Source organism: Ailuropoda melanoleuca, chromosome 1 (genome assembly GCF_002007445.2).
Source record: "Ailuropoda melanoleuca isolate Jingjing chromosome 1, ASM200744v2, whole genome shotgun sequence".
In the NCBI taxonomy this organism is placed as follows: Eukaryota; Metazoa; Chordata; class Mammalia; order Carnivora; family Ursidae; genus Ailuropoda; species Ailuropoda melanoleuca.
The window spans coordinates 172,222,759-172,237,653 of NC_048218.1; the positions used below are offsets into that span (position 1 = coordinate 172,222,759).

At 44.5% G+C, this 14,895-nt stretch overlaps 1 protein-coding gene across 1 annotated transcript in view; it reads right to left on the bottom strand.

The window, feature by feature from the left end:
• The window catches only part of AOAH (acyloxyacyl hydrolase), a 181,636-nt gene that overhangs the window by 98,881 nt on the left and 67,860 nt on the right, over positions 1-14,895 (bottom strand). The window contains exons 6-8 of the mRNA XM_034644821.1: positions 14,549-14,608; positions 8,676-8,746; positions 2,036-2,096 (exon numbers count right to left, since the gene is read on the bottom strand). Of these exons, the coding sequence (XP_034500712.1) occupies positions 2,036-2,096; positions 8,676-8,746; positions 14,549-14,608 (192 nt within the window). The remainder of the gene's footprint in view (positions 1-2,035; positions 2,097-8,675; positions 8,747-14,548; positions 14,609-14,895) is intronic.

A 14,895-nucleotide genomic window follows, 5' to 3' on the forward strand; every position in this document is an offset into this window, starting at 1 on the left:
AAGGCTCATAGCAGAGGAGCCTGACGTGGGGCTCGATCCCATAACGCCGGGATCACGCCCTGAGCTGAAGGCAGACGCTTAACTGCTGTGCCACCCAGGCGCCCCTCTCCTCGTCATTCTGATGAGGAGAGGTTGCGGGGTTGTCCAGAGCCCAAATTATTGACTGGGACCCAGGCTGTGCACCCTTGTTTTATAGGGATCTTAGGGATGTGGGCTTCTTGATTTTTCAGCCTGCCTTCTGGGGGAGGGGCCTGCCGCACCGATACTCAGGCAACCGTGTTTGTGTAGAGTCTCCGTGTCCCGTGTGAGGGGGGATGGGGATGGGCACACTGTGAGCCGGTATTTCCAGGCTTCTGTTCTCTGGCGGCTTTCTCTGGCGGTTTGCTGTGCCTCTTCTGAGAGTCAGAGCAGCAGTGGCCAAATCTCAGCCTCTGTCTCAGAACAGAGGGATTGCAGACCGTTCTCCACTGATGTTCTGGCCACTTTAACTCTGTTTCTGTTGGTGCTGCTCAAACCTGCAGTGTCCCGGGATGTGCGCCCCACACCTGGCGTCCCAGCCCTCACTTCCAGGGCCGGCGCGTCTCTGTCCTTTGTTTCTAACCCCGCCAGCTGCCAGCTTCCCCCGCGCTCTCCCTGAGCTCCTGGTCTCAGTCTGGTTCCAATGAGCACACCGGAGCTCCATTTCAGTCTGGTGGCACACTCCCGGCTCACGGTCTCAGTCTGCTGTCTTCCGGGTGCCGGTCCGCGAGTCCGGCTTCTCCCCGTGCAGGTGGCTACCGCTTCCCGGCGCCCGAACACGGCGGCTCCCTCCCTCTTCCGTTTATCTTCCGATATCTGTGCGTGGTTTCACGGCTCCCCGCTTGGTACCTCAATACTCAGCGCTGGAGGATGTTCATTTGTAGAGATCCAGATGTATCTTCCTGCGTCTCAGGCTGATTCCATGGATGTTCAGGCTGGTCTGGTACTTATTCAGCTCGACTCAGGGGACCGGCTGAAAAAGGGGTCCCCTACTCCTCCACCATCTTAACTCCCTCTCCCTGACATGTGTGATTCTTAATTCCAATACTGTCTAGGAACACTAGAGATTACTAAAATAATTAAGATTAATATGCTGAGACATGCTGTGTGAGGTAAAATGTAAGAGTCCCAGCGCCAATGCCGGGTGGTAGTGTGTGTGCGTGAGTGTGTGTATATGTGCTGTTGGGTGTGTGCCCAGACGTGGGTGCATGGGAGTGTATGCAATGTGAATGTGTAGGTATGTGGACATTTGGCACTCACAGGTGTGGCTACGTGCATGCATGCTGTACGTATATGTGCATCTGTAGATGTGCGTGTGTGTGTGTGCGTGTGTCTGTGTGTACACTTCCACAAACAGCAGGAACATCCAACTCTCTGAACTTTATTAGTCAGCAGTCTTCTTAGCCTCCAAAACAATTGGTTTATTTGGTCAAATGATTAATCATTGTAATGGATAATTTAAAAATCTCTAGCAAAGCTGGCTTATTATGTGGATTTATTATACAGTTGACCTGTCTTGTTCCTTGATTTGAAAGAATCAAGAGTCATAATAATATCAAACAATGTTTTTATTTCCCCCATTCCCAGGTAGAATATCTGAGATCCCACCAACTTTGGGGAGTTACATCTGCCAATTGCTTGTTTGTATTTTGCAGAGAACATCCTGACATCCTTACTGCTTTAAATCAAACATGTGCCTACACATAACACGACACATACACTCTAAAAGTAGGTTTAAGAATTTCCAAAATAATTCTCAACACCTTTCAAGACAACTGAAATACCCAGCTGGGAATGGCTTCAGGAAATAAAAACAGTCTCGGCCTTAAGACCCACCCTGACGGTTTGTGTATTATTAAGATGCCAAAAAGTCCATAAAAATCATGGAAAGGGGTATTGTCAAATTATTAATACATTCAATTGGAATTCAGTCTTGTCTTATTAAAGGCAAGGTATTTGTAGAAAGCGATCTTTAGTAATATTTAGTGAACATCTGGTTACTCTTAACAATACTTACTGGGAAAACGCTGTATTTGTCCGAATCTACATCTTTGAATGGCACAGAATTTTTTATAGTTCTAGAAAAAAGAAAACAAAACAGCTGGTGAGCTAAGAAAAAAAGAAACTGTGTTTGTGAAAACAAACAGAGACATTTCAGATACGGCTATGTTGAGTATGTGATAGAAGTCCATTCTAAAAATAAAATGAAGCGCCTCCATGGTATGGAAGAGCGCCAGCCAAACTTTGCCAATCTCTGCTCTCCACCTAATTAGAACTATTTTCCCTCTGATATTAATTTGGCCCATATGGGGAAGTGAAACAATTACATCAACATTTTGGAGAACTTAGGAAATTGATGTTGAGATGCCCAGAAAAGAAGGAGACTGCATTTTTGGTCCAATGAGCTCAGCACTACAGATTGAATTTGTGCCATTTTACACATTCTGTGATGGAAGTCTTTTCTTAAAATCTACATCTACTCTTTTAAACCACTAACTCTAAGAATCTTGAGGCACTTGAGCTGGCAATGTTCACTCCCATTCATGAGCCTAGAAAACCAAAGATTTGGATGTGACTGATGACCAAGCAAAGTCATGCTAAGGCCACAGACCCCTCCCCTGAGGGAGGCTCTCCCCCTGTGTCCTCACTACCAAACTTTTCCCAGCTCCTGAATGGCAAACACTGCTTTCCCTCTAGGAAAATCTCTCATGGGGTAGCAGGCTATGCCATCATATGGCAGGGTGAAGCTATTTTCAGAGCCTAGAATGTAGAGAGTAACATGAGCCTTTACAGGATTTACTAAATGGCCTTTTGAATCAAGAGCACTCCAGCAGCTGTGAGAGCCTCAAGGCAAATGGATTTAGTAAGAGCCAGCATGGAGCCTAACTGGTGTCATGGAGCCTGTCTTACTAACTCTGGGATGGTGGACCCACCAGAAGTCTAGGTCATAAGCTTCTCCGGAGATGGCCCCTCCTATACAACTAGGTAGTTGCCCCCCCATGTACATGTTTGACCTCTTGGACAGCTAGTATAGTTTTCTAGGTGAGAAGAGGAAGAAAGACACACACACACACAACACACATACACACAGATGGTACAGACTCAAACAGTCATATTTTCAGCCTGGGAAAGTGCTAGGTGAAAGGGCCCACCTAGTACTCTGAAGCTGTCCCCCACCTTGCCATCCTGAGGATGGGAGTTTGAAGGAACAATGAGTTGTCTCTAGAACTGGAAAGTGAGTTCATTAAATTAATGAACAAATGAAGCAAATTAATAAGCAGATGAAGATCTGGTTATTTTAAAGGCTCAAACTAACTAACCCAAACCATACATTCTAGACACAGTACGGTAGACTGGTCATCCAAAGTAGCACAAAATGCAATTTACATAAACCCCACAATCCCTTAGTCATAGCCTCCAATCCAAAGTGTTCCAAAAACTGAGTTGCTGGGTTTTTTTTTTAACTTTGCAGACAATTCATTTGGTGGTAAAAACTTGATCTGAACTGTTATAAGCCAATTCATCAGCTTTACCCTACTTAGTGTGTTTATACATTTCACTGCTGAAATATAAATGTGTTTGATCAGAAGGTACTGAGAGTGTTAGGTGACCTATGGTCACTATATGTTGATTTTCTTAAAATCTGGAAAATTCTGAATTCCAGATCACATCTGGCTCCAAGGTTGCAGATAAGACATTGTTGATGTTTACTAACATTACTTCTGCAAAACTGTATCTAAATCTGATACTTCATGTATCCTTATAGATGTCTNATGGGAGTTTGAAGGAACAATGAGTTGTCTCTAGAACTGGAAAGTGAGTTCATTAAATTAATGAACAAATGAAGCAAATTAATAAGCAGATGAAGATCTGGTTATTTTAAAGGCTCAAACTAACTAACCCAAACCATACATTCTAGACACAGTACGGTAGACTGGTCATCCAAAGTAGCACAAAATGCAATTTACATAAACCCCACAATCCCTTAGTCATAGCCTCCAATCCAAAGTGTTCCAAAAACTGAGTTGCTGGGTTTTTTTTTTAACTTTGCAGACAATTCATTTGGTGGTAAAAACTTGATCTGAACTGTTATAAGCCAATTCATCAGCTTTACCCTACTTAGTGTGTTTATACATTTCACTGCTGAAATATAAATGTGTTTGATCAGAAGGTACTGAGAGTGTTAGGTGACCTATGGTCACTATATGTTGATTTTCTTAAAATCTGGAAAATTCTGAATTCCAGATCACATCTGGCTCCAAGGTTGCAGATAAGACATTGTTGATGTTTACTAACATTACTTCTGCAAAACTGTATCTAAATCTGATACTTCATGTATCCTTATAGATTCCCCCCTCCCTCCCTCCCTCCCTTCCACAGGCATTTTTGGAATCCCTGCTGTGTGCCAGACACCATGTTAGATATTAGGGATGAATATAAGATATATTTCCGGAGCTAGAGGAGCTTCATGGGAGCTAAGAACTCACCAATATGCAACTACAGTGCTATGGAGAAAATGCTATAAAGGGTTGTGCACCAAGAAGGAAAACACTCTAATGCTATACAGGGAAGAAGGTAATCTTAAGTTTAAATTTAAAGGATAAAGCATTTTCAAGGCATGTAATTGGGTGAAGAATGTTCTAGTAGGAAAGAAAAGTCATGGGAAACCTTTTAACACAGTTCTGGTTCTGAAATTAGACTCTCTGGGTTTGAATCCCAGGTCTGCTGTCTACTTGCTATATAACCTTAGGCAGATTATTTAATCTTTTGTACCTCTGTTTCTTTGTTCATAAAATGGGGCCAATATTAGTCCCAGCTTCCTAGGGCTGTCGTAAAGATTAAGTGAGTTTCTACATGGGAAGCATAAAGACCTGTGCCAACCATGTGGTAAACACTCACAAAACATTAGCTCTTCTTCTTATTTTGTGCAATGGTAACAGTTATTCCAAGGATGATTTCTAGGGCAGGGCAAACACGAGTCAGGTATCTGCTCCTATGGCATTTTAGTTTCTGGAGCCATCCCAAATCCAATCCATGTACCCTCTTTAGATTTTCAGATTTCCAGGCACACAATGTTCTACCCACTTATCTTGTTGGCTGGGGCAGCTAATCACCTGCTTGGGGATGAATATAAAATACATTTCCAATAGAGCCATTGCTCTATGATGGCCAGTTGTCGAGCTAGCAGGCTTGAGCCAGTGAGCAATTGTAATTGCAGGTGAATGTTATTCATTACATAATAGAATAGTTATTCAAGTTCAAACTCCCTAAAATTATTTCATGAAACTGGGGCATTACAACAAAAGAAAACTAGGGAGAAGAAAGTTTCCTTGTGTAGCTATCTCACATTTGAGTCCCCGGCAGCACTCCAAGGCTGGGAATGGGTCTGTTTCATATGCATGTGGATGTGTTAGAGGCCTCTCTGTAAGATGAAATGAGAGCAGAGAACACCAGGAAAGAATACAACAGGGCTCACCTTGGTGGCAGGGACAGGGACCGACGTGGTTGGAAGGCATAGGTCATGGGGAAGAAGGAACAAGTAAAAAAAAAAAAAAAAAGAAAGAAAAGAAAAGAATGATGAACTAAAGGTAATTAACATAGGCTAGGACAATCTGTACGCCTTTATGTGAAATGATCCATATGCGGGTTTATGCATGTGGAAATTAAATAAAAAGAAGAGATTATTAAGAGGGGACTCTCGACTTACCATTGTTACAATAAAAAATAGTGCATAGGCACTGTGAATTCTGATCAGCACAAGACAAAAAAAGAACAAAAAACTTGATTGCCCTATGAGAGTAGCTTGGTATCCTACACATTTTTTTTTCTAGTAAAATAGTGCCTTTTATTTATTCCCGTGTTTCTTCACTGATACCCTACTAATTCAAAGCAATGTGTTAAGTACAAGGACAAAGGTTTATTAAGAAATGGTGTCCCCACCCTCTAAGAACTGTGGGTGGTATGGGAGCCTGATGGGGAGAGGCGGTAGAAGAACGGGGTGCAGGAGCAGGCACTGGTGAGCTCGGGGTTTGGAGAGCTAGACAAATGCCTGATAGCATGGAGCTGGAAAACTGCCCGTGGTGGGAACACCTTCACTGTATTTTGAAGGCATTAGACCAAACAGGATGTGGCAGGAGAGGCACAGAACAGGAAAAGCATTCCTACTGGAAGGGATTTGATGGAAGGATTATGTAATGGAAGACATGTAGGTCTTGTCTCTACTACCTGACTGTGCTTAGTGGGTCAGATATTCAATGTGCTAGAACTTACTTGCTCATCCAAAAGTGGGGTGAAGAGTCGAGGGATAGACAATTGAGTGACTCTGAGCCTGGCCTTTGCAACCAGGCTGCTGGGTTCAAATGTCAAATTTATCGATTACTAGCACCACGGCCTTGGGCAAAAGACTTCAGCTCTTTAGAGAGGGGACAATAATGCCATCTGCCTTGTAGGGTTCCATTGACAAGAGTTCCTAGTGCACAGACCTTCTCAGGTAACTTTCAGTTGTTGTTATTATTACTAAGCCACAGGTTGTTTTGAATAATAAATGAGGCTGCATTTAAATGAGCTTTGTAAACCATAAAGCACTGAATAAATTGTGAGCTGTTGCAAATTATACTCAAAGCACAATGATTTTTTTAGAAAGAAGAAAAAAACACACTGCTTTTGCTTTTACATAAAAGAAAAATTTCCCTTTTAAATAGCGCCAGGAAAATCCCTGGTCACAGATGCTCTTGAATTCAATTTTTCAAAGGTGGTTCAATTGAAGAGTTGTCACTTTGGGTCCTGCTGGCCCATGTTTGACATAGAAAATGCAATGATACTTTTGGCAAGGAGGGGACAGGTGTCTCAATTCAGTAAGAGCTAGGCATGATGAAATGACTGCGGGCCTGGGGAGCTGCGTGCATCTCAGCTTTCCAGCATCTTCTTTCGTGTCTATTTCCCCTCTGTTCCCCATGTCCTGGTAGTCTCAGCAACCAGCCCTATTCATGAAAAGTGGTGTTGATCTTGTTTCTGGGACCCAGGTCAGCACTTTGCACAGCTGGCTTGCAGGAACTCATGTGGGCAGAAGAACCAGGAAAAGTTTTAAAACTCTTGGATCTCCAAGAGGCTTTGAATGTAGACCAGAAGATAGTCTCCTTCTCTCCTGAGAAGCTTTCACAGCAGACAGGAGATGTTCAGTGGACTGAGCTCCCATGAAACTCATGAGATGAAGGATGGAGGAACACAGGAAAAGTGCCTCTTTTATGGGTTGAATTGTGTTCACAAGAAGTCATGCTGAAGTTCTAACCCCTAGTCCCTATGAATGTGACTTTTTTTGGAAATAAGGTCTTTGCAGATGTTACAAAGTTAAGATGAGGCCATTAGACCGGGCCCTGATCCAATATGACCAGTGTTCGGATAAAAGGAAAAGACGGCCACACAGGGAAGACAGCACGGAGGAGGCTGGATGCAGATATTGGAGTGTTGCACCTGCAAGCTAAGCAACAAGGATAGCTGGCTGCTACTGACAGAAGCAAAGAGGCAAGGAAGGATTTGACCCTGAGAGTCAGAGGCAATCTCAGAGAAAGAGCAGAGTCTCAGAGGAACCCTGCTAGCACCTTGCTTTCAGACTTCTAGACTCCAGAATGAAGAGAGGATAGATTTCTGTTGTTCTAAGCCACCCAGTTTGTAGGTATAATATTACAGCTGCCCTAAGAAACAAATATGGTGTCCAAGTCCAGATGCGCAGCCTGAGTCACCTCCAAGCCCCCACAAGGAGAGTTAGACCTCCCAGACACTCCTGGCAGCCGGGAGAAGTGATTTCTTTAAGACTCAGTGTCCTTCACTGTGAAATGGAATAATAACAACCCCTACTTCATGGAGTTGCTGTGAGAATTCATGCGGACATGTTTGCATGTTCCACGTGTGGCACCCATGACATTGACCATACACGACGGGACAGCAGCCAAAGTCACATGGGAAGGGGTCAAGTGCAAGATAGAGCCTGTGCTATTTTGCCTCTTGGTCTAATGTCCCTCTTGGCACACCGTTCCATCTTTTAATGCTATAGACAGTGATTAGGATGACACCCAGCGTAACCTCAGACTCAGAATAGAGCTGGGTTATGGGAATTAAACGGAGACGGGAGGTCCTGGGAATTTGGGACAGTGTCTCCGTATGGGCAACACTGTTCATACATATCTGAGCCAGAGTTTTTAGGTAATGGGTTGAGCTCTGTGGAAAAAAAAAGAAAAGGTCCCTTTCCAGCCTCGTGAGTGCGTTGCAGTGAGATGCTCAGAGTCCCTTCCTTGAGGAGGCACCGACCTTGACCTTGTCTGTGTCTTACACAGCAAGGAGGGGCTGTCCCCATGTGTGGCATGGGTGTGCACTGAGCTGCCCAGAAGTTTCACGGGCAGGCTGCGTGCTGGCCCAGGGTATAAGTCAGGTTTTGAGGTTCAAGGATCCTGGTATGCAGTGGATTTCCAAAATGATTCATGCAGAGCTCATTTGTCTTTTAGTTTCTATACAAGTCATGGTACTAGTCACGAGCAACAAACACTTTCACCTTCGGGAAGATGCCTTTTACATTTGACGATCATTTTAGTCATTGGACAACAGTGATAACGAAGGGTGCCATCTCATGCCCATACTCAGGGAGGCAGAAATAGTATACGTACGATTTAATCCTCTGACAGATCTTGGCCAAAAATGGGAGGGAACAAACATCAGAACTACTTCTGGAATATTTCTGGAGAGGAAAAAAAAAAGAGTTGCTTAGTTCAAGGAATAGCCCTGCAACTTGTAAAGGCCCTTCTTCTCCTGCTGGCTCCATAGTCTGGATTTCGGGAGCCTCTTTTCTTCAGAACCTGGGCCATCTCAGTTAACTAAATTTACCTCTTGTTTCTGTCCCTGCACTCCATCCTCACTCTGTCTTGGTGCTTTTGTTCTTGCTGAAGCTCCCCACTTCCTCACGCTGCCAGCTACCCTCACCTTCACCTATGCTCCACCTCTTCCCCAAAAGGTCTGGCCCACTGTGGTCTGTTCCACTTGGGCGACAACATTCCTCTCCCTCCTTGTATTCAAGGGGCTTTGAGAAAGGGTTTGAAATAAAGAACATGTTCAAATGGAGTAATCCCAGCTTATTATGAGAGAAAATCAAGACCAATAGGAGAGACATGGCCAGGGCTTGGGAGGAAGGAAGGAGGCAGTCCCCTTTCCTGGGAGGTGCTGTGGGGGCAGGTGAGGTGTAAGACGAAGCTCCCCAAGCTTCATGAAAAGGGACTTCAGACAGCACTTGCCATAAGACTCTCACTGTGCGACAAATGAAAAGCCCTGGCTTTTTACTAAGAGGTACATTTACAATGATTGTGGTTTCCATGATGTTTTCCTCAGATGAAAGAAAAAGACAACAGACTAGAAAAAGCTAGAAGCTAGCATTTATCATTGAAGTGCGAGAGATGGGTGATTTTTGCCAGCCCAAAGAGTCCTTCAGATGGCTATGAGTTGGATCATTAGCATTGGCAATACATTGACCCTCGCAGAGCAGAACAAGGCAACCTCCTTTTCACTCTATGAATCAAAGTTGAGCAAACCTTTGTGATGTTTGCTCCACTTTCTAGGATGAGAGGAACACTCCTGATTGGTACTACCATCCATATGCAAGACATGGAGACAGAAGAGGCTGTCCTTGTCCTCATCAAGCTTACTGCCTAGCGGAGCAGAGGGGTGAGTATTTCAGCTCTTAGCATGCTTTGGGATGTCTGCAGTGGTCCCAGCATTAACGCGGCTATCTAGGCACCCAGAGGAGGAGGCAGGAGATGACCCAGAAGTCGTGTAGGAAGGATGCTGGCAGGAAGGAAGAGACAGATGTTCTAGGCTTTGGGACCCCAAGTGTGGTCACAGATTTGCTACAGGTGCACTTTGTGAGCCCCACTCTGATCTAATGAACTGGAAAGCCTGGGGTAGGTCCCGGGAATCAGGGTTTTCTGAGCCTCCAGGTCATTCTGCTGCTCGCTAAAATTTGAGAACCACTGCTCTAGGCCCTAGCTGATGAAAGTGTGATCACAAACCAGGAGCATGGATGTTGTCTGGGAACTTTTGGAAATGCAGAGTCTCAGGCCCCATAGCAGACCTGCTGAATCAGAGTCTATGTTTCATCAAGGTCCCAGCTTGTTGGAGGAATCTTTGCAGCAGGAGAAGCATGGCTCCTGGCAGAGGGAACACCCCGTGAGGTGCTGTGGGAATATGAGCAGGTGTGGCATCTCGGGGGCCACCGAATGTTTCCACTCTGGCTGGGGTGTAGCGAAGCACAAGGACGTGGTGAACCATGGAGGGAAGGAGACGTCATGACTAGACTAGGATACCTCACTGTGTGCTATTCTGTGGGGGTTCCTGAAGGTATTAAGCGGAGGGATCACATTCATATTTCAGAAAGGTATCCTGGGGGTGACACGGTGGCCTGGAGGAGGTGGGCTGGGGCAGAGAGACCTGTCGGCAGATAAAGACCCTGAGACCTGATCCTGGGGGTTCTCATCTCAGCCCTAGTGCTATTTTGGGAGGAATAACTCTTTGTTGTGGGGCTGTGCTGTGCCTTGTGGGATGTTCAGCAGTATATCTGGCATCTAGCCATTCAGATGCAAGCAGCCCCAAAATGTCACCAGATATTGCCAATGTCCTCAGGGGAAGGGTGGGAGGACAAAGTTGCCACTGATTGGGAACCACTGTTGTAAGGCAGGAGGAGGGGGGATGGCCATGCAAAGGAGGGGTGTTTAGAAGGTTGAGTCCAGAGACCTGGTAACTGATGGAGATAAGCACTGTAGACACACTGTAAAACAAACACCAGCATGAAATTATACCGCAAGATTGGTGGCAGTTTGGAAATATAGACACATTCTGAGACTCAGAGTTCGAAGTCAGGTTGCATTTGAATGTTTGAGTTACATCTTTGAATATTTACTTGAATCTGAAGGCCTTGGTGTAATTAACCTAAGGACAAGGTAGATTTTAACACTGATGTAACCAATACATCAAAAAAATTTATATGGACAGCCTTATAATTACTGCACAAGAGGTACAAAAGAATTAAATGTTATAATTGCACAGCTGTTCACTGTCAGGATTCAACAGAAGGCTGCGGCTATCTCTGACATTCATTGTGTAGAAATTCGGTCTAGGGTGTGGACAATAGATGATGTAGCTTACCCAGGGACTACCTGCCCCTAACCGCCCCCCCCACCGAACTCCTGTTCAGACAGAGGTTTTAATTATCCCGTCCTTTCATCACCTGGCATGGGAAAGACGAACCTCTTATCATTTACTTGCAAAGAGAAATGAAACAGACACAGAATAATGTTGCAGAAGTCCTCCTTTGCAGTTTACCAGCCCCTTCCTTTCAATCTGAACTTCGCTAGACAGAGGCAAAATGCAGGCTGTTATTGATTCAGCAATGGTTTTAAAATATTGCACCTAGTGGCACGTAATCCCATTTATTATTAATTTTTTTAAAGATTTTATTTATTCATTCGACAGAGATAGAGACAGCCAGTGAGAGACGGAACACAAGCAGGGGGAGGGGGAGAGGAAGAAGCAGGCTCACAGCAGAGGAGCCTGATGTGGGGCTCGATTCCATAACGCCGGGATCACGCCCTGAGCCGAAGGCAGACACCCAACCGCTGTGCCACCCAGGCGCCCCCGTAATCCCATTTAAATGAAAGTCCCAATCTGGGCTGTCCTTGGGCACAGGAGTCATGCAGCATCTTCATTTAGCAATCTATTCGAACCAGTTTCTGCTTGTATCCTAAGCTTTCCCACACACCAGGATGTTAAATGAAAGCAGAACAATACACAGGAACTGAATAAAGAAAAAATGTGGTGACTGGGTAAACAGAAGGTCAAAGGGGAGAGAACAACTTCTCGTCTATACACAGCCAAACTGAAGTTCAATTTCTGCATGGTGAAGTGCTTTTCAACCNCTCACAGCAGAGGAGCCTGATGTGGGGCTCGATTCCATAACGCCGGGATCACGCCCTGAGCCGAAGGCAGACACCCAACCGCTGTGCCACCCAGGCGCCCCCGTAATCCCATTTAAATGAAAGTCCCAATCTGGGCTGTCCTTGGGCACAGGAGTCATGCAGCATCTTCATTTAGCAATCTATTCGAACCAGTTTCTGCTTGTATCCTAAGCTTTCCCACACACCAGGATGTTAAATGAAAGCAGAACAATACACAGGAACTGAATAAAGAAAAAATGTGGTGACTGGGTAAACAGAAGGTCAAAGGGGAGAGAACAACTTCTCGTCTATACACAGCCAAACTGAAGTTCAATTTCTGCATGGTGAAGTGCTTTTCAACCCTTGCTATGTATTACTTTACTTGGGTTTAATTGCACTGGGGAAGATGATTCTATTAAGTAGATAGGTTTTTGATCAGGGACGTCAGGTACAGTTGTGCAGGTCATGCGCTGCATGATTTTAACCTACATAGCCCGTGATGTGAATGGTGCTTCCTGAAATTTAGTGCTGAGGAGGTCTGGTTGAGGGCTATTGGCATAGTGGAGAAGGTAAGAACTTGGAAGTAACTACATCTGGATTTAAATGATGAGTTTCTCACTTCCTAGCTATGGGGAATGAGCGGATTACTTAATATATCTGATCCTTAGTCCTCTTGTCTGTAAAATCGGGTTGAAAACAAAAATATACTGTCTATTTTCTATGAGTTTTTGTGATAATTAAGTAAATTGATTCCGTAACTCAGGTACTCTAAACCCTTAGATGCTCAGTTTTCTGCCAGATCTATGAGGAGCCTCTAAGGGCCTCACAGAGATGCAGATATTTCCTGGAACATTCCTTTTGACAATACCACACTTTCTCCCAGTCTGACAGGCTGTGCTGAAATGATATGCAGCCTACTGTGTGCTTCTTTCCACATCCTGGCTCTGTCTGCAGTTAGACCAGCCATCACAATGGAATTAATTGTAGCCAATACCATCTGAGCGGTAATTCAGAGAAGCTTATTTGCATTTTCTGATTATTTTTTCCTTGATAGCATTAATCTAGCATGTACATAAATTGTAGGAGGTTTTGGAGGAGTTTTGTATTGTTGTTTGGTAGCTTTTTTTTTTTTTTTTGGCTTCTTACAAGGAATTATTGGAACCCGGCCGCATGAATTATGCTTGCACTTCCGATGACAGAAATGAAAAATTGTAAAATCCTAATTACCCCTTGAGTTAATGCCAAGGCAGTTTGTGCTAGCGGAGTTAACAATGCTCTGAGGAGAAGTTTTTAGGTGTGCGTGGAGAAGGAAAGAAGAATCTTATTCTCTAGTTTTGTTTAGACTTCTGAAGGTAGTCAAGAGTTTCCCGTGGTGTTTCAATTTCTTGTTCCGCAGCTTCGGCAAATTAGCTAACCCATTACTGTTGGTCTTTAATTACTCACTGAATTAAATAATGGTTGGCAACACAGACACTGTGATAGATTAACTGATTGTGTAGAAATGCCTGAATATTGCCATTCGCCACATACCAGCCTTGTACATCAAAACCCATATACTCCCCATGAGTGTGGTTGCCAGATAAAATATGGCACTGAACATACTTATACTAAAAATTTATTCATTGTTTAACTGAAATTCAAATTTAACTGGTCTCCTCTATTTTTATTTGCTAAATCTGGCAAGCTGAGCCACGAGGGCTTTTCCTCCTCCTTATTTCTGTGCTGCCAAATCAAGATTACCTTAAATGGACTGCATCAGGGTGAATGACGAGCAGGGTGATGAGGGAGAGGCCAAGGACGAAGGCCATGCCCTCTCATCTCTGAGGAATGCTTCCTTATTGCCGGGATCTTTAGCATCGAGGGGGACTTGGTTCTTTGGAGGTTGACTTCTATGCTTCCTGTTCAGTTGGAGCTCATTTGCATCCAGGGCCTAAGTCAAATACTTGACTCCATGATAACTGATTTGAACTAAACATGTATTGATTGAGTGCTGGGTAAGTTCCAGGCATGATACCAACACCTGACACACATCCATTCTCTTAGTCCTCACACCCATGCTTTGACGAAGAACATTACCACCGTCTCTGTCCTGCTGCCAGGAAAACCGAGGCTCAGCCTGAGGTCACATATTTAGGAAGTGGAGGGGCGGGAGGGTACAGCCTCCTCCAAAATGGTCTACTGGAGAGTAGCAGTCCTCAACTGTGAGGACCAGAGGACATTTGGCAACATCAGGAGACAGTTTTGGTTGTCATGACTGGGGAAGGGTGACGCGGCTGCTGGCATCTTGTGGTACAGGACAGGGGTGCTGCTATGGTGCACAGGTCAGTGCCCACAACCAAGGAGTAACCAGCCCCAAATGTCAGTACCGCCCGGTTTCAGAAACACTGCTGTCGAGAGAGGGAGGAGAAAAATGGGGGGAGGGGCTCACTTTCCTACTTAACTTCACTGCAGCTAAGGTGTTGTAGCTGGGATCTGGAGTAGCCCCTGGCCTTTGAGAGCAGGGGAAGGGGAAGATGAAGGCGCCAGGCAGAACACTGATATTCTTCTCATCCGTTGCTTACCGGAGTTGGGGATTTCTTCACAATCTGTCTCGCCTTCTCTAGTGTAAATTTCCATGCCTCCTATAAAAACAAAGTTAGACAACATTACAGCATGTGTCTCATCTCTTCTATGTCTTTTCCGAAGTTAGGATTTTTAAAGTCTGTAAGTTTGCAGTAAAGAAATTATTCCATAAATTTGTGATAAAATAATTCGCAAGAAGGCAATTTCATGCTACTAGCTCTTTATTAAGGGATTTACTCTGTGCCAGATGCCGGGCTAAGTCCTTTGCAAACAGGATCTTATTTAATTTTCACAACAGCTCTGAGAGATACCACCTCTTTATAGATGAAGAACTTGAAATGCAGGA